The sequence below is a fragment of the Podarcis muralis genome, chromosome 2 (assembly GCF_964188315.1).
Source record: "Podarcis muralis chromosome 2, rPodMur119.hap1.1, whole genome shotgun sequence".
NCBI classification, from domain to species: domain Eukaryota; kingdom Metazoa; phylum Chordata; class Lepidosauria; order Squamata; family Lacertidae; genus Podarcis; species Podarcis muralis.
In genome coordinates, this window is record NC_135656.1 from 24,445,385 (window position 1) to 24,470,114 (window position 24,730).

The 24,730-nt window shown below is 47.9% G+C and overlaps 2 protein-coding genes across 11 annotated transcripts in view; one reads left to right on the forward strand and one right to left on the reverse strand.

The window, feature by feature from the left end:
* The window catches only part of ARSG (arylsulfatase G), a 118,564-nt gene extending 111,416 nt beyond the window's left edge, over positions 1 to 7,148 (forward strand). For all 7 annotated transcript variants that reach the window (XM_077924036.1, XM_077924034.1, XM_077924031.1 and 4 more), the window contains 2 exons: positions 549 to 806; positions 5,595 to 7,148. The gene's annotated coding sequence lies outside the window, so the exon portion shown is untranslated. The remainder of the gene's footprint in view (positions 1 to 548; positions 807 to 5,594) is intronic.
* The window catches only part of WIPI1 (WD repeat domain, phosphoinositide interacting 1), a 49,840-nt gene continuing 25,884 nt past the window's right edge, over positions 775 to 24,730 (reverse strand). The window contains exons 5-14 of one of the 4 annotated variants that reach the window (XR_003704449.2): positions 20,186 to 20,283; positions 17,038 to 17,130; positions 15,803 to 15,873; positions 14,913 to 15,020; positions 13,073 to 13,237; positions 10,258 to 10,365; positions 7,651 to 7,772; positions 6,430 to 6,530; positions 5,157 to 5,350; positions 775 to 1,315 (exon numbers count right to left, since the gene is read on the reverse strand). Coding sequence is in view for 3 of the 4 variants with exons in the window: in XM_028713439.2 (XP_028569272.2) it covers positions 5,300 to 5,350; positions 6,430 to 6,530; positions 7,651 to 7,772; positions 10,258 to 10,365; positions 13,073 to 13,237; positions 14,913 to 15,020; positions 15,803 to 15,873; positions 17,038 to 17,130; positions 20,186 to 20,283 (917 nt within the window). In the remaining variant the exon portion in view is untranslated. Of the gene's footprint in view, positions 1,316 to 2,868; positions 5,351 to 6,429; positions 6,531 to 7,650; positions 7,773 to 10,257; positions 10,366 to 13,072; positions 13,238 to 14,912; positions 15,021 to 15,802; positions 15,874 to 17,037; positions 17,131 to 20,185; positions 20,284 to 24,730 lie in introns of those variants that run through there. The other 3 variants (XM_028713421.2, XM_028713439.2, XM_028713409.2) reach the window with 3 other exon arrangements.

Below are 24,730 nucleotides of genomic sequence, written 5' to 3' on the forward strand. Positions count from 1 at the left end.
AATGACAACATGTCTATTTCGCCCCCATCATGTCTGGCATCACTTACCTGTGACCGGATTATGCATTTCCCTGTCTCCATCTCTGCATCACGGACTGGCAGGGCTTGCTGCATCTTGACATCAGGATGAGACGAGTTAGTTGCGTAAGGTGTTACAAACAGGGACACGAGAACCAGACAGACGGTTGCCATTTTTATTTTAAGTAGGAGCCATGGCCCAAGACATTTGAGGGGGTCTTTAAAATAGGTCTTAGGTTTATGGAGTCACTGCAAGATTGGGTAGAGCCAACTACAAGGATCTGAAAATCTAAAGAATTCTTATTTAAATAATAATAGTGACTCGGGTCCTTACTATGCTATAGACATAATTACCGTATTTTTCTGTGAATAAGACACCCCCATGTATAAGACCTCTATTTTTTGAGCCCAAAAGTAAGAATTAATTCCAACATTCCGTGTATAAGACGACCCCCAATTTTAAACTTTAAAAATTTGGGGGGAAATAAAGTCTCATACACAGAAAAATACATTGTATCTCTTTCTTTGCAGGCAGGATGGTCCACAACATACGAAGGAAAATAAGGGAGGCAATTCTCATTGTGGATCTCCAGACACGATTCTCTGAAAATAGCAACTGAGGCATGGTGTACAGTAGAAAGAAAAAGGGATTCTATTTGCAAGCAGATGCAGCAGTTCCACTGGTAAAACTTAATCAAGGCTGACATCTTTAGGGCTCCGTTCAAAACAACAAGACAGAACGCAAGGCGACAGCTGCTGCTGCTGACACGATGGTGACTTTATTAACAGGTATTTAAACAGAGCGCCAACACAGTAAGTTGGAGTTCTCTTTTTTCCCCTGTCTCCCTAATAGGTCACTGCAAAAATATTATGCCTGGGTAAAATATTATGTATATATACTGTACAAAGGACATAGATCAATAGACTTCTGTTAAGTACATTTATACACGACATAAATTAGAAAAGGGCAGGCATGTGTATAAAATTCAGGTTCTTTTTTGGGGGGAGGATTACATTTACACTCGAGTATAGAGCAATGTGCATATACAGTACATTGATACCAAACCCACGCAGCACTTTTAAGAGAATACACACAAAGGGCCAGAAAGGGTTGGGCTAAGAAGAAACATACTGTGTTAAAAGCACTGGAGCACCTCTGGCTTCCCCCCTCACTTGTGGGATCTTCCACTTTCCCATTTTTTGTTTCTCCAAACTACCTCCCATCCGTCGCTCCGTGCTCTGCTGTTTGCCACTCCTCATGACCTCTTGTTCGTCTGGCTTCCACGGCACAAGTTTATCTACCAAAATCAAAACAGAAGGGCCTTACTTTTCCCAGCAGTGTGCTGTTGAGCAGGGAGTGTGCTGTAGCCGGACTTTGCGAACATGCAGAGGAAGCAGCAGGGAGGCAGCTTGCCATGCAACTGTTTTGCTTTCGGCAAAATCTGTGGGTCACTTAGTTTTTTTGCATGTCCTTAATTCAAAGGAATTATCTGGGCTGGGAACGGACCCCAATGCCCATCTTAGGGGGAACTGAAGACTGAGAATTGTGTTTTCTGCTTTAAACAATGACCCCTTGTCTTGGTTGTAAACACAGCATGTGCCGGGTCACCTGATACATCGTGGTTCCCCAGCCACCACCAGCACAGCGCACCTCCTGTCTCCCCTGTGCTGTGCTAGCAGCAACCAGGGAGCCACAGTGAATCAGCAGCTCAAATTGTCTGCAAAAGGCAAAGGCGTCTGGGCGGGCTGTGTCTTTCCTCGTGGGGTCCTTGGTCGCTCTGGGAGGAAAGAGTCAGGCTGCCCAACTGGACGAAGGCAAAGGCAGACAGATTCACAGAGCCTGAACATGCTTCTCAGGCTCTGTGTGCTTGGTTGCTGCCTGCCTGCCTTCGCCCAGGAAGGTGGGCTGTGTCTTTCATCCCAGAGCGACCAACCAGCCCACGAGGAAAGACACAGCTTGCCCACTCGGGCAAAGGCAGGCAGGCGCCTTTGAGCAAGCCCTTGCTTGTGTGAGCTGGAAGGGAGGGGTTTGACCAGCTGCAGGGTGGGTGGGAAGCTGCCCACCCCATAGCTGATCAAACCCTCCTACTGCTCTTGCTCGCAAAAGCCAGAGCAGTATGGGGTTGGGCGATGTATCCCTACTACTTCTTCCTCCCCACTTAGGGGAGAAAGCAGCAGCTGATATACATTTCAGCCATTGTGATATATCAGCATATGCTGATATTTAGCTGCTGATACACTGCAGTGTTGAAAACCAGATACAGTGGTGCCTCGCAAGACGAAATTAATTCGTTCCGCAAGTTTTTTCTTCTTGCGAGATTTTCGTCTTGTGAAGCACGGTTTCCCATAGGAATGCATTGAAAATCAATTAATGCGTTCCTAGGGAAACCGCTTGCCAGGCTGGCGGTGCGGAGAAGGGCTTTTCTCCCCACCGCAAGCCTTCAGGACAGGTACGGGAACAGAGGGGAAGGGGCGCAGCGCTTCTCCTCTGTTCCCGGGGCTTGCGGTGGGAGAAGGGTTTTTCCTCCCCACCGCCAACATTCAGAACAGCATTCTGAATGTTGGCGGTGGGAAGGAAAACCCTCCTCCCACCCCAAGTCTCGGGCGGCGGGAGAAGGTGTCCCCGCCTGCCGCCCGGCTTCGGAGCATCGTTCCAAAGCCGGGCGGCAGGAGGAGGAGTTCCCGCCCCGCCGCCCGGCTTTGGAACGATGCTCCAAAGCCGGGCGGCGGGAGGAGGCGTTCCCGCCCTGCCGCCCGGCTTTGGAACGATGCTCCAAAGCCGGGCGGCGGGAGGAGGCGTTCCCGCCCTGCCGCCCGGCTTCGGAGCATCGTTCCGAAGCCGGGCGGCGGGAGGAGGCGTTCCCGCCCTGCCGCCCGGCTTCGGAGCATCGTTCCGAAGCCGGGCGGCGGGAGGAGGTCCAAGGACAGTGGGGAAGACGCGCTTCCCCGCTGTCCGGGAGATTTCCCTATGAGCTTTCGTCTTGCGAAGCAAGCCCATAGGGAAATTCGTTTTACGAAGCACCTCCAAAACGGAAAACCCTTTCATCTAGCGGGTTTTCCGTCTTGCGAGGCGTTCGTCTTGCGGGGTACCACTGTATCGCCCAACCCTAACAATAGCTGGAGTTCCTTGTGCTCCTGTATGGAAATTGCTCTTCCACAAGCATAAGTGATGCAGCTGGCGCATGGCAATCATGTTTTTAGTGGCACTTGATCCCAAGCTGCTTGGATTCCACAGGCTTACCCATCCACAGCTTCACATACAATGATGCTTTCCACATGAAGAGCATCTTAAAGGAGGAGAAAGTATGCACACCATCGTCACCTGCAACGCATGCAGAACGCTCATTTCACATTGTGGCAGTTACATTTTTACGCTTGCCTGGACAAGAGAGCTTGTAGTCTTGGTGCTGTAAATTAGATCTCCTAGCTTTCCCCTCCTAACTCTCCCCTCTACCTCCTGTAAGTAATATGGAGGAATGGTAGTGGAATGCCCAATTTAGCGATGTGAAGGTTGCAATATGACCCAGACATCGGAAAAAACTTCTAGCACTTGGGTCTGGTGTGGCTAGTCCACTTTGTCCAAATTGGAATGGGGCTAATTTAGCAGTTTCTGATGTGTGTAGATACTTCCTCCTGTGCAGAAGACAGTGTAGACATACCCTTTGGAAAACCTCTTTTTATGCCAGTATATTAGCAATTCAAGGTACCGTCCTTGCCAAGGAGGGCCATCCTTACAAGCCATGGACTAGAATGGACCTACCCTCTATGTCAGACATAGAGCTTCAAAATCAGAAAGGGAGGTCCCGTGTCGGAGCTTCCCTTCCCACCTCTGCTAGCTCCAAAAAGGGCCGGTCCAACTGACCTTAAAAGCACTGTCAGAAGGGCCAGAAGAAAGAGGGTGTGCTGGGAAGTGGGTTGGACATCCCCCATACTAGAAAATTATTCAGTCAGGCTCCTGAAACAGAGATCACTAAATTTCTACCTCCCCTTTCCCTCCCATTGTTTCTAATGGGAGGAGAAAACAGCTGGATATGCATGTCCATTACACACAGACCCCCTGGAAAAATGACACAGAACCTCCATCCTCACTTCTGCCCTGCCAGCTTGAGCCCAGCAGTCGAACTGCCCCCATCCCAGCCTGCACTGTTAAGAAACCAAAAGCTTGCTACAATATCCATGGAGAGGTGATTTCCCTATGAATAAGGCACATCATCACACCAAGAGTTTCACAGAGCACTGAGGAGGATTCCTAAAGTAATATGGCAAGTGGAAACCCCCATAACAACCTGGGAGGTTGGTACAAAGGAGAGAAAAACAATCCCAAGTTTCTGATCCTAGAGAGATGACGAAATACTAAGAGATCGCCATCCACCCTCCTCTATTAAGGCAGCCAAAGGTAAAAAGAAACAACTCTCAAGTGCAGTAGCATCTCAAACAGGATGCTGAGCACAGCCGAGTTGTGACCAAACCCCAGAAGGTCAATAATCGTACATATGCATGCACGACTAACACAACCATTTATCCAAAGTGCCAACACTTCACACTTTTAAAATAGAACACTATTCTTTGCGGGTCAGATACTGCCTAAGCAAGTGTTCATGGCCATATGTGGAGAGAACAGCCTAATTATCGCAAAAACAAACAAACAAACAAACAAACAAACCCAAAAGCTCCTACGGGGGCCTAGCAAGCAGGTAACATTGTGATTGCTCAGCCTTGGCTTTTTCACCAGCCCACACAACTAGTAACAAATGCCAAAACTAAGCCCGTTATATCCTCAGTCAGAGGTGCAATGTGCCGCTTGCCTGGCTGTCTATGGCAAGTAACACCCCCAGCTCCATCCTGTCTCTCACACCCACCATGGCATTCAACCCCCCTCAGACACAAAGAGAAGATGAGAGGCAGCCTTGAAGGTTAGGGGAGAGCGAGCTTGCAGGTGCCATAGATAACAGGTGGCTGACGTGTGAGTCTTCCAGTGTTGCTGGACTCCCATCAGCCCCAGGCAACATGGTCAGAAGTCGGGGATTGTGGGAGTTGTAGTTCCACACCATCTGGAAGGCTTCCCTAGCCCTAGACCAAGCCAGTCCTCTTCCAGCCTCTAAACAACAGCGTAAGGCGATCTGGGACGGTTCCTCTCACCTTTAACAGCCCGGGGCAAGAGTTTTGGCAGCGGCAGGAAAGGGGAAGCAGCAGGCGTGAGAAGCGGCAACAGGAGCAAGGCAGACAAGCGGTTGGGCAGGTAGATGCTTAGCTCTGCAATAAGCTTGGATCACTTGACGCTGTTAAGACACAGCATGGAAGTCACTTCCCCATGACTCCTTTTGAATGCAACCCTTTAGAAGGAACATAATACATCGCTTGTTACTTCTTAGAAAATAAATAGCATTGATTAAAGAGACACTGGGAGGTAGCAGACTTCTATTACAGAGAGGGGAGAAAGATAGCGGGGACACAAATAAATGTCCTTAAGTTTTCCAGTTTCCAACCTTCCTTGCTAAAGACAGGTTTGGTCTGTGTATGCAGCAGTCAGTAGGCTTGGGCTGCTGATAGCTCTCTCTTTTTTCTCTCTCGCCACAGGCTGGTCCTACCTCGAGAGCCCAGCGATGGAAGAGCAGCTCCATCACTAGCACGACTGCTGCCCGGCCAGCACTTGCTCACTGCACCTGCCCATTTCCCCTTGGGTAATACTTCTACCTGCACCACCATTTTATACTGATGCCTGCCCTGCAGGTCTTTTCCTCCCCCCAGCCCCACATGCAAATAGCAAAGCTGGGGGGCTGAGCATCTTGCTGGTATGGCAAAGCTACCAGCAATAGGACTGGGTTGGGAAGGAATGGGGGCACGGGCTGCAGTTGCCCAGAACCCACAAAAGCCAAAGCTACGAGTCAGTTTTATCATTTTCGTTTTGGTCACTTAATCCAAACACACATTCAAAGGACCAAACAGATGCCCTTAAACATGCCTCTTTCTGACATTTGAAGGATTCCTCCCACCTCTTCCATCTCGGAGGCGTTGCTGAAGCTGTGAATGCAGAAATCCAGACTTGAACTCTGAGCGTGCCCTCCTCTTGGGAAGACAAGAGGGTTTGGGTGGGAATCAATTAAATGGTCTGGAAGCATCTGCAGCTGTAGCACTGCTGAACCTCCGCAGGAATGGACCTGCTCAGTCAGTTCCCTGGGCCTGGGACACCAATGCAGCAGTAGGATATCAGGATTATAAATAAGATTTTTGTTCCCAAGCCCCTCTCCCAGCACAGTGGGAGTTTATCTACCCATTTGTAAGAGCATAACTGATTTAGTTGCCGCGGGCTACAGAAAGGAGAGGAAGGGACAGCCCTTCTGGAAGAAGAGGTTAAACGCTTTCTTCGCAGCATAAGGCCCATAGTGCTCTCTTAAGTACTCCTAATGCTCACAGGTGGAAACTCATTTTCATCATCCAGACACACTGGCCCAGTGGCGAATTCGTGCTCCGGTATAACCTCTCCTCGAAGGGCTCCTCCATCTTCTGAGTAACCTATTTAAGAAGGAACAAAATACTGGAAATAAGTACAGCTGAAAAGCCCAAAGGCTGGGCAAACAGGGGCGGCATTTGGTGATTTTACTGAGTGCTTTCCCCCCTCCTTCTGCAAGGTTTGGCAAAACAGAGAGAAGTGAAGGGACTTGTGAGAGCTGCACCAATACTGCAATTGCCAGACTGTGGAGGGGAGAAGTTTCCATTCTAATGAAAGCCTCAGGCTTTCCACTGTGAATCAGACATGCAGAGTTTTGATTCATGTGGGATCTTCAATAAGCATTAGTGGCGCCCAAGGCTTTTCATAAAGGACGGACAGAAACACATTCTAACTTGTTTGCACAGACAGGATAGAGGAAAGAGTCTTACTTAGGGGAGAGGAGAGTAGTCAAGCGAGTCGGTTCAGATTTCTAGTGGCTTTGCTTGGGATGACATGAGCAAAGCGCATCACCAACATGCAAGCAAGGGAGTCTGTGTTGTCTATTAGACAGCACAATGGGTATGTTTCCTATAATTACATTTACTTTGCAGTTATAAGCAACACAGAGCAAAACAAGATGTCCAGAAGACATTTGTGGCTGTTTCTCTGCATTACAAAAATAAAGAAGAGGTAAAGATTTGCATCAGGGTGATCTATTCTTTCTTTCTTTCTTTGCTTTATGGTTGCTGAGATTCTTGGGAAGTTGAATTCTGGGCTCATTGTCAGACTTTATGCTTCTTCTAAACTTCTACATAATGCACCCAGCCTTGATGGTTTTATATCACACAACACGTGTGACTTGGCCTGGCAACTCTGAGAACCCATGTAGATGTATGTTGTGACAAAGAGCAAAGGGTGCCGAGCTGCTTCAGTTTCTTTCGTCTGGTTCTGAGGCAATGTGAAATTAAAATGTGGGGAAACATCTGGCCTTCTGCCTATGGCCAGACCCCTTCCCCCTCCACCACAGCCCCCCAGTACCAGGGCATCTGAAGAGGTGACAGATAAGAAAAAGAACCCTGTTTCCCTAAGAACATCAAGGGGGATGTTATCTGGGGATACTTAGCCATGAACAGTTCTGGACTGGCTAAACCAAGAGCCTGAAGGCCTCGAAAGACAATCAGAGCAAGTGAACCTGACGCTCACCTGGCACCATCGAAGGTGAAGGCACCGAACTCTGCCGGGCTACCGTTGCAGCGTAAGTCTGAGGTACTGGGGGGCAGAGATCGTTTTCTTTGTTCTCTTCTGCCTTTCCCAGGTCAAGCAAGCTGGGTATGTTGAGGCAGGAAAAAAAAGAGAATAAAATTAGTCACCCCCTCCCAGGCTACCCAGTAACATCAACAATGTGTGTCCATATTTCACTGTGATGGGTAGCGAAGTATAAGCTGGACGGCTGATGCGTGTGGTTCTTGTGCCATGGTCTCATCCATCTCTGACCCATATGTTGCATCGGTTTCCCAACACAAATGCACAAAGGCAGGTAACAGCCCAACCTCTCCAAAAAGGACTATGTTGGCATTTGGAAGAAAGGGAGGAGAGTGCTGGGACGCAGGTGTAATGTTGCTGTGGAGGTGGGGAAAGAGACCTCAGATGACACCAGATCCTTCAGACCCCTTTTCTTCAGTAGCGCAGCAGGTAAGGGAAATAGTCTCCCATGCACTGTTATCCTAACCTTGCACCACCACCCTTTCAACTATCAGTCTCCTTTCCCTCATCTTTGCTCAAGCTACTTATCCAAATCGTACCCATATGCATGCAACATAATGTTATGCAGGACCTCAAAGCAAGCCCAATTGCCTTTCCATCACCATCGAGCAACCACAGTGTCGTCCCACACTTCTCCCTTACAGAGAAGATGATGGCAGGACTCTCAGCTAACATAAGCAGCCCACCTAGTCCAGTAGCCTGCTCTCACAGTGGCCAAGAAGCAGGATCGGAGCGCAATTTCCAGCAACTGGCATTCAGAAGCATAGTATCTCTGACAGTTCTTTAGACATTAAGCGATACTCCTATTTAAACAACAGCAACTATCATCTTAAAGCATATCCCTTATGGCAGTAATCGTACTCCACCACAGAAGTTCATGGTGGCCCTCTGCTACTGGGTTCACCCGCTCATTGCAGATTTTCATTCACAGAATAGACCAGTTGCAAGCAAGCTCCCACCCCCCCCCACCAGCTGTTTGTGGGCACCTCTTGCAAGTCCCTGGTGACACCCAGTCCTCTTGCCCTTGCCAGCCCAAAGGGCTGGGCAGTAGCACGCACAGACGTTACACTCCACCAGGCTACATACAAGTGCTCACTTCTCTCTCTGCAAAAGAGACGAGCAGTCATTCTGCTTGTTATGCTAGACAGCACAGACGGGCTTGTAGAGAAATTCCACTGCAGCTGTCCAGATGAGGAGGAGGACACAGCCCACAGCCATGATTCTGAGCCACAGGCAACACCCAAGGAAAAAACCCTCACTTGAGGTGACCTAAGTTTTACAGGTGCCCAGAACACACACAGGCTCCGGGCCAAGGCAGGAGAGTGCTGGCGATGCCTGAATGAGATGGGCGACCCAGAGTAGCGGGCCTTTTAGTCACAGCCTCTGCATCTGAAGCATGCTGGTGTGTGAGCTGAATAGCACTTCAAAAGCTGACAGCCAAATTAATACCTAGGTGGATGTTTAGATCCAACTACAAAGGCCTGGCATTATCTACACCCTGACGAGGGAAACACCTTCACTGTCACCTTCAGCTATTTCCAGTGCAAATATAAGCACCTCAAACTAGGAATAAAACCTACATGCTTCCCTTGTGCCTCAATTACTTGGGTTGTGTTACTTGCCCTCCAAATCTTATCTTTCCGGGATATCTATAAACTGCAAAACATCAAGTACCACGGTAATGTACAAAAACAACCCACAACACCTGAAACAGTTCTCTAAAAAGCAATCAGAGGCTGCTCATGCATCACCTTATCCTTTTGGGGAAACCGTATGGCAGAGGCAGCCAAAGCGTTCATCCTCAAATGCTGTTGGACTACAACTCCCATTATCCAAACAGGCTGGTGGGGCTGATGGGAGTTGAAGTCCAACAGCATCCGGAGGGCACCAGGTTGGCTACCACTGCCATAAGGACTTCCATATCTTTGCCACAGAGCAAACCTCCCTCCAGTTATGTGTCTGCTTGTCTCCAAGAACCTTTGAAGTGTTGCTTTATGACTCTTCCCTTCCAACAAGGGAGCTTAGTTCTTCTCACATATCCGTTTTGCTACATCAATTCCACATGTGACATGCATCCTTGTTGTGCTCCCTGGATCCATCCTACTCCCCAGGACTGCACAATCTGGTAGGGGCTTTTGTGTGTAGACAATTCTGTCTTTCTGAGATAAAAGGGCCTTCAGATTTTGTGCTTCAGGCCAAACCGTCTGATGGCTTTCACCCAAGAGGTCCTTGTCCATCTTGTGTAATTTTGTGAGATGCTCCCCTTGGGGGGGGGCAGAAGATGCCTACCTACAGAAAACTAGTATATACAGCCAGAGTGCAGGTGCTTCATGAATCAATAGACATTTGGGATTTCTGCTAGAAGGTGGGGCAGCTTTGGAATACCTCATATAGTTCAGGAAGTCATGCATATAATTTTAACCACCAACGAATTAAAGCACTACAGGGCATGATTTTATTATAGCCTGTGGCTTCCCTTTGCATACGCTAAACCACCTCCAGACATTTCCCCCTGCAGTGCTCAAACAGCTCAGCTGTATCATTTACCTGTGTTTCTTGATTAGAACACACTCTCCTCCATCTTGAGGGTCCAGGTTGTAGAGGTAAAGGTTTCCGTCAGACGTCGTAACCAAGAGCCGAGGCAACTTCTGGATTCTAACAAGAAATGCGCAAGAGGAGAGTTGAAAGGAACTCACAAAAGGTCTCTCCATCTATTTGCCTGCCCTAGGCTGGCCAGGACATCAGGTGGTATTTAGCAGTGAATTTTACCTTTTCCTGGATGAGTAAGTTCTCCTCTTGTGCAATTACTATGCTATTTTCTCATTAAGTAGAGGAAAAGTGGATACACGCACCACACCCTGATGGTACAAATGTACAGATGCCTTGTTCTGCTTAACACATCAGTGGAGATACCTTCTCCTACATGAGACCTTCCCAAATTCAGTCACTATGAGCACCACCACCACTACTGTGAGCCTTCACCACAACTTGGAATAGGGCAAAAAATAATAATTCCTTCCATCAATCCGATTCCTGCCAAGCAGAGGTAGTCAACATGATGCTCTACAAGTCCCATCAGCCCCAGCCAGCATGGCCGACAGTCAGGACTAATGGGAGTTGTAGTCCACAGAACATCACATTTACTACTCCTGGGCCAAAGACATCCTCAGCCTTTATTCTGGTAGGCAGAAAGCCCCTAAAGAGACCATTGCAATCGACTCTCTTTCAGACCTGGGGCACAAATCAGATTAAAATTCTGAACTACCTGTATTGTGCACCCAGCAGCTTCCCTGGAGCAGATACAGATGGCAGTGGTCCAGTGCAGAAGAAGCAAGATACAGAACATTTCCACACGTCGCATCTTGCCACGGTCAAGACATTTCTAACAAACTTCCAGCTTGCCTCAACTCAGGGTGTGTGTGCGCGCATATATATATATATATATATATGCTTTCGTAGATTTTCACGGGTACAGGAATGCAGGTTTTGGTGTCCTCGGGTGTCTTCCCGTGTAAAAGTTGGGGTGTCTAGGCGACGTTTCGACGAGGTCTCACTCGTCATCTTCAGGCTGGTGCTTTCGGCTTCTTGTTACTGGAACAGAGCAGGATCTCAGTGTTTGAGTTCCTATAAATACTGTTGAGGGGTGTGGTGTATAGCCTCCAATGTTCTGGGCAGAGAGGAAGTTCCCAGGCTAGTGTGCCTTTTCTTCTTTTGTTCCTTAATTGCTTGAGGGATATCTTGAGTGATTTCTTGAGTGATATCCTGAGTACCACTTAGGTGGGTCATTAGGTGTGGATTAGTTGCTAAAGCCTTTGTGTCTTGACCTCTTGAACTTTGTGAAGAGTTTTTCTGAGAAGATGGCTGTACTGCATTTAGTTGTGCTCTGGCTTGGCTTCGTGTATAGGGGCGAGCTGTGGTTTTGTGGCCTGTGCCAGCCAGATCTGTGTAGGGATTGCAGGGGGGTGCAGCATCCGGAGGTGCCACCATGGTTTGGCTACTGGATGGTGTCTGTAATTTATCTGTGGAGAGGGTCTGGGTTTGGGTCTGGTGTGGTTGATTGGTGATGGCGTTCTGTGTGCCTCTGGATCTGGTGTCAGTTTTTGTGGGGAGGGCTAATTTCCAGATGTCTGGCAAGCGGGATGTGTCGTCACGCTTGTTCATGTTGTGAGGGTGTTTCTCTATCTCGATGGCTTCCATGATTATTCTCTTGTGGTGATGTTCCATGTTAGAGAGCAATTTGGAATCTGCAAAATTAATTTCGTGTCCTGTTTCTTTCATGTGTTGGAAAAGAGAGGAAGTTTTTTCTTCTTTTTTGACGGCATTCTTGTGTTCTGCGATACGTGCATTTATTCGTCTGTTTGTTTGTCCAATGTACGTGGCTGGGCAGACTTTGCAGGGTATTTCATAGACCCCTTGGTTTTCCAACTGGATTTTATCCTTGGGGTTTCTGAGGATATTGGCTATTTTTTGGTTGGCGCAAAAGGCTGTTTTGATATTGTGTTTATGGAGGATTTTGCTAATTTTATCTGTAGTGCCCTTGATATCCTCACAACATGAACAACATGAACAAGCGTGACGACACATCCCGCTTGCCAGACATCTGGAAATTAGCCCTCCCCACAAAAACTGACACCAGATCCAGAGGCACACAGAACGCCATCACCAATCAACCACACCAGACCCAAACCCAGACCCTCTCCACAGATAAATTACAGACACCATCCAGTAGCCAAACCATGGTGGCACCTCCGGATGCTGCACCCCCCTGCAATCCCTACACAGATCTGGCTGGCACAGGCCACAAAACCACAGCTCGCCCCTATACACGAAGCCAAGCCAGAGCACAACTAAATGCAGTACAGCCATCTTCTCAGAAAAACTCTTCACAAAGTTCAAGAGGTCAAGACACAAAGGCTTTAGCAACTAATCCACACCTAATGACCCACCTAAGTGGTACTCAGGATATCACTCAAGAAATCACTCAAGATATCCCTCAAGCAATTAAGGAACAAAAGAAGAAAAGGCACACTAGCCTGGGAACTTCCTCTCTGCCCAGAACATTGGAGGCTATACACCACACCCCTCAACAGTATTTATAGGAACTCAAACACTGAGATCCTGCTCTGTTCCAGTAACAAGAAGCCGAAAGCACCAGCCTGAAGATGACGAGTGAGACCTCGTCGAAACGTCGCCTAGACACCCCAACTTTTACACGGGAAGACACCCGAGGACACCAAAACCTGCATATATATATATATATATATATATATATATATATATATATATGCTGCTCCGAGAGATGCCTATGTATATATACACAGAAGGAGCTGCTGCTTGGTTGCTATAGCCACAGCTTACGTACGTGGAGAGCACACAGATGTTCCTTTGTCCAGAGAAGTTCAAGCGCACGGTGGCAAAGGCCCGGTCCTGGCTCATCATGCCTGACACTTGAGAAGGGAGGTAGTTGGTGGCGGCCATGAACATCTTGCCCATGTAGCCGCTCCAGGACGGGGGTTCTTCCGGCCGGCTAAGAGAAACAAAGCAGCAGGCACTGAGATTCTTAGTCTAGTATCTAGACCAGGCAGCATCCATGCAACAGCGTGGTCCTAAACCCCTCAAGGCTACATACATGCAACTTCCCTGGCTCCTATTCATCCTTTGCTAATTCTTCTTTTCCCCCTTGGGAGTTTCCCTCAGTGTCAGCATTTTAAGAGTATAAGAACCTCGGGGCATACACAAATCTACAACTTATTAAAGTGCAACGTGGCACGATATAATTGCCAATAAAGTCAAACCTGAAATCTACATGCAAGTTAAAATTGTATCAGCTGTCCAACTTTGTGTGAAGTTTCGTCATATATAATGCCGGCACAGCTGTGCTTGCTTGAGCTAACTTGTCTGCTCCAACAAGAACGAGTATATTTAGGCAACAATGCTATAAGCCACTGTGTGTCCCAATGATAACTGGGCAAAACACTCCTATGCTGGGAAGGGAATGCAGTGATCTGTTAAGATACAGCCTGTACAATTAAACCCCATTTCACAGAAAGCCATTATGAATGTACCTTCTTACCCAAACACTAATGAATAGCTAAAAACAAGTCTGTGCTAAGCAAAGGGTTGTGTTCCAACTTTAAATCTACCACGGGAAGCAGTTATCAGTGACAGATGATCATTTCTCAGGGCTTCTGCGTACGTTATCTATTTTCAACATTTATCCTGGATAATGTGCATTATGTTAAAGAGGCTCAGTTCCACCCAAGCCAATTCCAGTTTTCCTCCCTAGTAATCTTTGGCCTAGCCTCCCCCAACCTAGCGCCCACTGATGACCTTGCACTCCATTCCCATCAGCCTCAGTCAGCATGGCCAATGGTCAGGAATTATGGGAGCTGTAGTTCAAAATGTGTGGAGGACACCAGTGCTGTGGATGGCTACTCTAATAGTCATTGCTTCAAAACAGACTTGAAGTTATCCAGAGACAAAGATGGCAGCTATCTTTTTCACACAGATACCAAAACTGCACCCAGGCTACCATTGGGTGATGCACAATGTCCATATACAGCCAAAGATAGCTACCCCAACTACAAACAGCAATTCTTGAACTGAAGTTACTGGTTTTGCAAACAGACACTTGGCCCAGAAACAACTGAAGGCAGAAACAGGCACGAGCCCTTTGCAGACTTGTGCTGGTCACAGAGCTGCAACGACATTGCCATCTCTCCAACAAACGTCTGGAATAAATACTGTGGCCTGGAAGCTGGACCTTGGGCTGGATGCTGGAGCAGTTTCCTGGGTCTAGCCCACCCCAGATCCACCTTCACCCTTAATTCTGGTCCCAGGCTCCTTCAGTTCTGCTCTTCCTGGCTCCTGGAGTGCTGCCACAACAATCAAGGCATGCTCTTGATTCCTGTCTCCTGTCCTAACAATCCCATTTCTCAGCCACAGGTTCATCCCACTGTGTGGCATCACAACTTTGTCTAAACAACATGGGCCCATTTAAAAAAAGAAAGACAACAACCAGTAACTTGATGGAAATGACAAATATGTGCTGAAATCGCATACCCTGGGGCCAACTGACAGTGATGGCTTGGATATGCATGAGCCACGTTTTCCCATTCTTCCCATAGCTTTGCTGGGCCAGGGCTGAATCTCACTGCAGCTAAGACTCCCCACAGCCCACGCGGCACTGTTTGGATACCCACCTGTCTGTGAGATGTTCCAGCTTAAAGATGTGCACGGTCTCGGTGTTGCTTGACGCACACAAGAATTGCGAGTCCATACTGAACACCAGGGAGCTGATGTTCACGTACCTAAGCCCAAGGGAAGGAAAGAGGATTGCTGCAGCTGACACAAAAACAAAAAGGAGGTCAGGCCGTGCTAGGCCGTGACCAAAATAAGCAGATCTGAGAGATCTGCAGGGTGGAGGTAGTGGTGGAAATGAACGTGATATGATCAAATCATATCCTGCTGCTGGTCTGTGTGTCCTACACCTAGGGATCCAACAATGAGCGAATGTGGTGTAGTACTGGAAAAGAGAATGGGCTGTAGCCCTCATTTCAAAATCTCAGCTCAGCCATTAATTCATTTACTGTAAGCCACAATGCCTCAGCCCCTGCAAACCCTGCATGGGGATAGTACTGCATATTATTCTGGCTCCCGTACTAGGTTTTCAAATAGCCTCTGACCATCGGCACACCTTGCAAGAATGGACCGGTGTTTTAAAAAGCACAGTGGGGGAAAAAGATCCCTAAAGTACTTCATCCTATTTTATACCTCTCCTGTACTTGCGTCCCTAAGCAGCGATTTTCCCCCAGTTACGCCCAATGAAGGCACTCGCTGTGTACCAGTGAAAACATCAATGGTACTGGACCAGCCAGGCGTGATACCAGAAACTCCCACACCAATCATACTGTTTCTCAAATGTGCTGCGTTCAATGGCTGTGAAAGCAAGGAAAGGCAGCAGGCCCTCCCATGTGTTTTGGAGAGTGTTCCTGAAACATTTCCTAGGTAAGGACCCTCCTAGGTAGCAGGGCGTGCATTTCATATAGGGTCAAAAGAAGAAGAAAAAGAGCCACTGATGAGTAGCACTGACCTCTTCATTCCTCTTCTGAATTCATAGACCTTTTGCCCCTCAGGGATGGAAAACACCCGAATGACGGTCCCCTGAAGGAAAACAGGTAAGGCATGAAAGTCACATAGCCATCAGGCTGCAAGGACCAGCTGCCTTCACAGAAGAGATGCTACAATTATTCCGGCATGGACATTCAGTACGTGTATACACACACACACACACACACACACACACACACACACACACACTTAAATACATTAAGTATTTCCTAGCACTCACAAACTAGGGACGTGGGTGGCGCTGTGGGTTAAACCACTGAGCCTAGGACTTGCCGATCAGAAGGTCAGCAGTTCGAATCCCCGTGACGGGATGAGCTCCCGTTGCTCAGTCCCTGCTCCTGCCAACCTAGCAGTTTGAAAGCACGTCAAAGTGCAAGTAGATAAATAGGTACCGCTCCGGCGGGAAGGTAAACTGCATTTCCATGCGCTGCTCTGGTTCGCCAAAAGTGGCTTAGTCATGCTGGTCACATGACCGGCTCCCTCTGCCAATAAAGCAAGATGAGTGCCGCATCCCCAGAGTCGGCCACGACTGGACCTTTACCTTTACCTAGCACTCACAAACAGTATTAGGATAGGTACTGTGATCCTAAGAAAGACTACATAGAAGCCACTGCTTTCATTGGAACTTACAACTAAGGCTGAAGTTCTAAGCACAAATGACTTGGAAGCAAGCGCCACTGACCTCAGCAGGATTTACATCCGAGTAAACATACTTTGGATTAAATTACAAGTTTGCTTAAATTTGGGGGCTTACACCTCAATTATGACCTAGAAGCAAGCCCCACTGATTTCAGTGGAACTTACTTGAAAGCAAGCAGGCTTAGTCCGCAGCAGTTTCTAGGAACAGTACTCAACGCCAGTTCTTCTGGTACATGTAGCCACATGCAAGATGGTTACTCCTTTGCCAGCTTTCTCTTTAAATTAGTATTTTAACGCCAATGGCTCCTCAAAACGGACTTATAAAACATGCAAACTTCTGAATACATTTCTCTGTGCTGACGACAAGGCAAGTGGGCATAAGCTTAAAATGGAAGAGGAAAAAAAACCCTAAGTGAAATACCAGAAACTTTTGCCTAGGGTGAGTAACTAATTTGCCAAAGGATTCAAATGGTAAACACAACACTCGTTTTTGCTCCTCAGGGAAAACACAAGTGCCAATTGTAATTCTCTCCAGTGGTAGACATTTTGCTCACTTACCTTTTCAGAAGCACTTGCTAGTTTTGACCCTGTGGAGTTGAAGGCCAGGGCAGCGAGGGGCCCATCGTGGGCAGAAATTGAACAGACGTCTCTCTGTTAATGGGAAGGTAAACAGTTTAAGTGTGAGCCAAAAAAAAAAAAAAAAAAGGCCTGGGAGAAGGGTAGGATTTCCAGTTTTTCTTCAAAAATGTGTAGACAGATTAGTAGTGTTGTAAGCAAAAGTATTTTATTAATTGCATTATTTATTGCATTTATATCCCCATCTTCCCTCCCAAGGAGCTCAATGTTGCATATTTGGTTCTCCCCCTCCTCAATTCATCCCTACAACAGCCCTGTGAGGTAGGCTAGCCTAAGAGCCGGTGATTGACGGAAGGTTACCCAATGAGCATCAGCTCCACGCTCCTTCCTTAGCTATGGCAAAATTAAGGCTTCATCGGCTAAGGGCGCAGAATGCCCCCAATGATAGCACTTGAATAGTCAAGGCACAGAGAATCAGGGTGCTCCCTGACAAGCTGCTTGTTGAGCTTTCATCCGTATGTGTTTGCATGGAGGTCAGATGGCATTGCATCAAAGCAAGCGTCACACCTATCTCCCCATCACTTTCCTTACTGCAAAAAGTCCAGACTTTGGCGGAAGTGGGTTCGTTGCGCAAGAACTCCCAGTCGACTACAGCTGTGTGACCTGGATTTGCTGGGATGAGACTCAACCCCGCCTGAGAATAGCATCAGTCTGGCAGCGCCCTCCAAGACGTCAGTCTCCCTTGTTTTATTTTTACTTCAATTATGCACATACATGCAGCTCTGATGAGCTCAGTACCAGAACATCTACTCTGCGAGCAGAAGGTTGCAGGTTCAACCACGGACATTGTTCGACCACCAGAATCACCAAGAAAAGCTGGCCGAGGGCCCCATCTGAAATGCTACGAAGGCACTGCCTTGGAACCAGTCAGACGTTTGTGCATGAAAAACAGTGGGCAATTATTGATTGATAACTAAGGATTTATGAGGGCTGACAAAGTGAAGAGTAACTCTTATTGGTATTTGGGAGTATGCTGTAGTTACCGTATTTTTCGCACCATAGGACGCACTTTTTCCCTCCTAAAAAGCAAGGGAAAATGTGTGTGTGTCCTATGGAGCGAATGCAGGGGGGGAGGCAGGCGGGAAAAGCCCCCAAGAGCCGCACACAAGCTCCGTGCGCTCTTGCGGGCTTTTCCACAGGAGGGAGAAGGGACTGACTGGCCGCATCAGTCCCTTCTCCCACCTCCCAGGAAAGCCAGGAGAAGCCGCGCAGCCCCTTTAAAGAGCTCACGGCTTCTGCGGGCTTTTGCGAGAGGTGAGGGAATCCCCCCACCTCCCAGGAAAGCCAGAAGAAGCCGTGCAGCCCTTTTAAAGTGCGCGCGGCTTCTGCCGGTTTTGCGGGAGGTGGGGGAATTCCCCCACCTCCCAGAAAAGCCAGGAAAGCCCTGCACAGCATCTCCCGGCAAGGAGAGGCTGCGCGGGGCTAAAGGGGAAGGCAAAACAGCGAGCAGGATCCATCCCGCTCGCTGCCTTGCCTTCTTCCATAGCCGCGCGCAACCCCTCCGCAAGGAGAGGCTGCGCGGGGCTAAAGGAGAAGGCAAAACAGCGAGCGGGATCCATCCCGCTCGCTGCCTTGCCTTCTTCCATAGCCGCGCGCAACCCCTCCGCAAGGAGAGGCTGCGCGGGGCTAAAGGGGAAGGCAAAACAGCGAGCGGGATCCATCCCGCTCGCTGCCTTGCCTTCTTCCATAGCCGCGCGCAACCCCTCCGCAAGGAGAGGCTGCGCGGGGCTAAAGGGGAAGGCAAAACAGCGAGCGGGATCCATCCCGCTTGCTGCCTTGCCTTCTTCCATAGCCGCGCGCAACCCCTCCGCAAGGAGAGGCTGCGCGGTGCTAAAGGGGAAGGCAAAACAGCGAGCGGGATCCATCCCGCTCGCTGCCTTGCCTTCTTCCATAGCCGCGCGCAACCCCTCCGCAAGGAGAGGCTGCGCGGGGCTAAAGGGGAAGGCAAAACAGCGAGCGGGATCCATCCCGCTCGCTGCCTTGCCTTCTTCCATAGCCGCGCGCAACCCCTCCGCAAGGAGAGGCTGCATGGGGCTATGGCTTCTTTAGCCCTGTGCAGCGTCTCCCGGCAAGGAGAGGCTGCATGGGGCTAAAGGGGAAGCCAAAACTTGGCTTGCTCCATAGCTGCTCGCAACCCCTCCGGCAGGGAGAGGTTGTGCGCACCCTGTACGCTGCTCTTTGGGGCTGGGGGGGGGGGAGATTTTTTTCTTGATTTCCCCCCCTAAAAACTGGGTGCGCCCTATGGTCCGGTGCGCCCTATGGTGCGAAAAATACGGTAAGTAAAGGTCTAGCAGGAAGTGAAAAAGAGCAGCCATGGGGAAATGAAGAGGAGGGGGTAAATGCTACAATATGTTAGATTTTTTTAAATGGAGGGAGGGAAGGATACCAAAGAAGAAGGAATGGCATACAAAATTGATGGAATATGTAGAAACGGCAAGCCTAACCAGCAGAAGAAGAGATCAGGAAGAAAGAGAATTTAAGGAAGACTGGAAATTGTTTGTAGAATATTTGAAGAATCACTGTAAACAAATTAAAACGTTAGCAGGATTAGAGTAAATCTAGTAGTATAAATTAAGCTGAGATAAAATGGGAAAGAAATAATGCGGAGTAACTAGAATACGCAGCAGCAGAGGATAACTAGAAACCATGAAAAGGGGGAGGGGAAGTCAATGATTAATGCAGTTTTTTTTGGTGAATTTGAAAAATTTGTAAAAGTGAAAATTACAAATGAATTTCCAAATAAAAACATACGTTTTTTTAAAATGCAATTTGGAAATACTTGTAACATTGAGCGGCAAATAAGGGTGGGACAGGAAGTCAACTTTTAAATCTGAATTAATTTGATGTTAATTTAAACTGAAAAGGGAAAAAAATGGCAAAAAAGAGAAGACACTGCCAGCTATTGCAGACAAGCCTGAGCTACACAAACCCTTGGTCTGACTTGGTATAAGGTAGGTTCCCCATGCTCCAGGAGCCTGATTTAAAAGAATATTTAGGACCTGTTGAAGTGAAACAGTTCCAGAGAACATGGGCCCCCAGAGCTCAGATTGCGAGATTCCTTTCTACCTACCAAATTATTTCCGTCGTACAGCACAATCTCGCCGACGGTCGTGCTGCCGGGGTATGCCAAGTAGGAATTGGAATGGTTGATAGAAAGTGCACACAAACCTAGAGGTGGAGGGAAACAAATTGCATTGTCAGGCAGAGATGCTGAGCTCATGGTATGGGCAGGGTGTTTTATGGACGGCGGCAGAAGGAGAGAGCTTCCTGCTGGGGAAAATGCAACTGGTCCCATTGCTGGCACTTCTAGATCAGGGGTCAGCAAACTCTTTCAGCAGGTGACTGGTCCACTGTCCCTCAGACCTTGTGGGGGGGGGGCGGGTTATATTTTGAAGAAAAAAATGAATGAATTCCTATGCCCCACAAATAACCCAGAGATGCATTTTAAATAAAAGGACACATTCTACTCATGTAAAAACATGCTGATTACTGAACCGTCCGTGGGCCGGATTTAGAAGGCGATTGGGCCAGATCCGGCCCCCGGGCCTTAGTTTGCCTACCCATGGCCTAGAACATGGGTAGGCAAACTAAGGCCCAAGGGCCGGATCTGGCCCGCAGACAGTCTGGGAATCAGCGTGTTTTTAGATGAGTAAAATGTGTGCTTTTATTTAAAATGCATCTCTGGGTTATTTGTGGGGCATAGGAATTCGTTCATATATTTTTTTTCAAAATATAGTCTGGCCCCCCACAAGGTCTGAGGGACAGTGGACCGGCCCCCTGCTGAAAAGGTTTGCTTTTTTTAAAAAAAATATTTTATTAAGGATTTTCTTGTTTTACAGAAGTGTAGTGCCTCGTGTGTTTTTTTCCTAGATGCAGGCTGAGGTGACTCCTCACCTGCAACAGGAAATCTCTCTGACTCTGGCGACACCTGCAGGCAAGTGAGGGCACAGCTCCATGCACAATACAAAAAGACTATTTTGTCAATAAAACACCCCATTCTCAATCGCTCCCCGTCTCCCCCCCTTTTTTTTTTACACAAACCAGCCCCTTGCTTCATATTATGCCCTTAAAAACGGCGCAGCCTTTCTGTTTTGGAGATCACCAGAGAGATAGCCCCGGAATCCTTCAGAAAGCTGTTGGCAAGGGCGATTTTCATGGTGTGGTGTGCAAAATGGGAAAACAATGAGTTCCTTTGGATGTGGAGGACAGTGAGAGCATTTGTTGCTGTGCAGGGAAGACGCAAGTGGTTTTCCTTTGACTCTTGCAGGTGGAAACAGATAACCAAGACCCCTAAGGCAGCCGCTGCTAAGCATCTTGCATACACCTGGAATGACATGGAAAACTTGCCACTAACACACAGTGAGAACAGCCTTGCCATTATTGCCCCTGCCTCCACAGATTTCTGAATGGAGGCTAGCAATGCTAAACCTCCCCCATCATTAGAGATGACAGGCAGACACTTCTCTATACAGTGGTACCTTGGGTTACACACGCTTCAGGTTACAGACTCCGCTAACCCAGAAATAGTACCTCAGGTTAAGAACTTTGCTTCAGGATGAGAACAGAAATCGTGCGCCGGTGGTGTGGCGGCAGTGGGATGCCCCATTAGCTGAAGTGGTGCTTCAGGTTAAGAACAGTTTCAGGTTAAGAACAGACCTCCAGAATGAATTAAGTCATTAGCCCAAGGTACCACTGTACAGCCCTGGCCATCCCCCAGCAAGCTTTTCCAAGGGGCTGCCATTTTCTTGTAAAGAAGAAGAGAAAATGTCTTTCCCTATCATCATTGCATCTTCACTACATTTTTTAATCTGCCTAGTCATTTTTTATTTTTGGAAAAGGTTGCAAACAAACAAACTGGCTCTCTTCCGCCCAAAATGGGTTCAGATTAGGGATGACACAATGCAAGTCCCTTTTCAAAAGTTCCCCCGGGGGTCTCCCTCCCTGAAAAACCAGAGGGGGAGACAAACTGACCACTAATGGCCAGCTGGAGACGTTATACTTCAGTGGCTGACAAATGTGCCTTCATAAATTGGTTGATCAACTGTTGCGGCCATCATACACACACCCCTATTCAACAGTCTGCAATAGAATGCTTCTTTTAGTAGGGGGGTGACTTTGAGGGTACCAGGAAATGCATCCTCTGCAGACACATGCATGTGCATTGGCGACCCTGATTTTCTTTCATCCAAACTACTTTATGCTGGTAGAGGAAAGCCAACAGCACAGAGTTGCAGTCTTAAATGCCTGTAAGGAATGGGCAGGGATCCCAAACCAGAGACACAAACACACACACACACACACACACACACACACACACACACACACCATGGCGGTGCCAGGGATTCCACTTTGGGAAAGCATGGGTTCAGAGAAGGGCAGAAAGAAGCATACGCAGCATAAAACATTTCCTCTACAATGATGAGAGAAAAAGCCCACAGACGCTGCTTCCCGGAGTCCTCGAGTGAACTCAACATGTAAAGCTGGAAGTCAGGAAAGCGACCCCTTGGAATACTGGCCTTCTTTCTTGTGGCACAGTCCGCTTCCTCCCCTTGGCAGGCACCACGTCACGATATTCGGAAAGGGCAGCCCCTCGGAAAGGGCAAGTGACAAAAGGCCGGGCTCTCATTCAAGTGAATAAGCCCACATCTGGAATGAATGTCCCACTTCAAACTGTATTACGTGTGTGTGTCACAGGATAGAAAGATCTATCGCAGAAAATAATTTCCCAGCAGACAGATCTAACTAGCTAGGGTGTCTGGGAGTAGTGCTTCAGGCTGGCTATTCTTAGGAGTCTCTTTTTCTCCCCACAGAGAGCAGATAAACAACCATTTGACTTTCAGAAGACATCTGAAAGCAGCCCTGTTCAGGGAAGTTTCTGAAGGTTGATGCTTTCTTGTGTTTTTAATATTTTGCTGAGTGCCTCCCAGAGTGGCTGGGGCAACCCAGTCAGATGGGTGGCCTATAAATAAAATGGTTGTTGTCATTATTATTGTTATTAAACAGTTCATCTTGCAGTCAAAGGTGCAAGCCACGTGCAATTTAACACCTCAGTGAGAACAAGGCCCAAATGACATTATGTACTGCTTGTTCCATCACAGAGATTTCGAAGTGCTCTAAAAACTTTGGGAATAACAAAGGAAAGATCAGGAGACATGAGTAGGCTTACCACCAGCTCTTCATTTCAAAGAACAATACTCCTTTTTTTAAATGAATGTTATGTGAAGTCTAATATTATCTATTAATTCAAAACAGCTCAATGCCAAAATAGGATTCTATGTGGTAACGAAAACACTGAGACTCACTGGGTCCAAGAAGCCCCTTATTAAGCCTGCTGCAGCCACTGTTGACATATCACAGCAACAAGAAGAGACGATCTGTAAGCAGGTACATACAAGAAACGGCAGGAACCTCCTTTGATGGCCTTTTCAGAGTTATTAAAAAGGCTGAAGGCATCCCAAAGAGATGGTGTGTACAACTCTTGGACAGGAAATAGGACCATGTGTGTTTTTCAGACAAACACTGGTGCCAGGCTATGCTGCCTTGGCAAGACCCCAAGAGCAGCAAAGCCTCTGCTCGGCACAGCTATTGTCTGACATCACCGAGAGCTCTGGCAGCATCTCCTAACAGCAATATTTATCTGGCCCTTGTCATCGACCAGCCACCTGATTCTCTTCTGCTGCAAAAAAAGAAAGAAAAAGAATGCAAGGCAGAAAAGAAATGGCGGAAGGAAATCTTGAAGAGGGACTGGGAACCCGGGGCCTTTCAGACTCCAACTCCCATCATGCCCCAGGCTGCATGGCCAATGATCAGGAATGATAGAAGCTGTGGTCCGAAAACATCTGGAGGGCCAAAGGTTAACCTGCCCTGGTTTTGAGTTTCGTCAGAGTGGGGAATGGAGGCATCGCTGAGCAGCCGAGCTGCTACCTGACGTTTAGAATTACTCAGAGTTGCCATGTTTTCCCCAGACAGAGAAATAGCAAGCAAAAGCGTAACAGTTGCATCAGACATATATTTATGATTTATTATGGGTGGGATTCATCTAACCAGCCCTGTCAGAGGGAGGCCTGAACAAGGACTTCCACTTGTATAATGGAGCTTTCTCTACCCCCCTCCCCCATCTCTTCCCGCTGAAACTGGCTCAGACGAAGCCCCAGAACAGCGCACAGAGAAGGAGAGGCATTCTCATTATGTCTGGCAAGCTAGAATACTTGTGCAGATTAAACAACTGGAAGAACACAATGCTGAATCTCACCCTATGTTTACCTGCAGCGTTTTACACCAAGTTATCTCAGCATTTAATGAAAGAAGAGAAATGAGAAACATTAAAACCAAACAGAGGAACAAGAGTACAGTGGTACCTCGGGTTAAGTACTTAATTCGTTCCAGAGGTCCGTTCTTAACCTGAAACTGTTCTTAATCTGAAGCAGCACTTTAGCTATTGGGGCCTCCTGCTGCCGCCACACCACCGGAGCACGATTTCTGTGTTTATCCTGAAGTAAAGTTCTTAACCCGAAGTACTATTTCTGGGTTAGCGGAGTCTGTAACCTGAAGCGTATGTAACCTGAAGTGTATGTAACCCAAGGTACCACTGTAAAAGAAGAACCTGAAACACTTG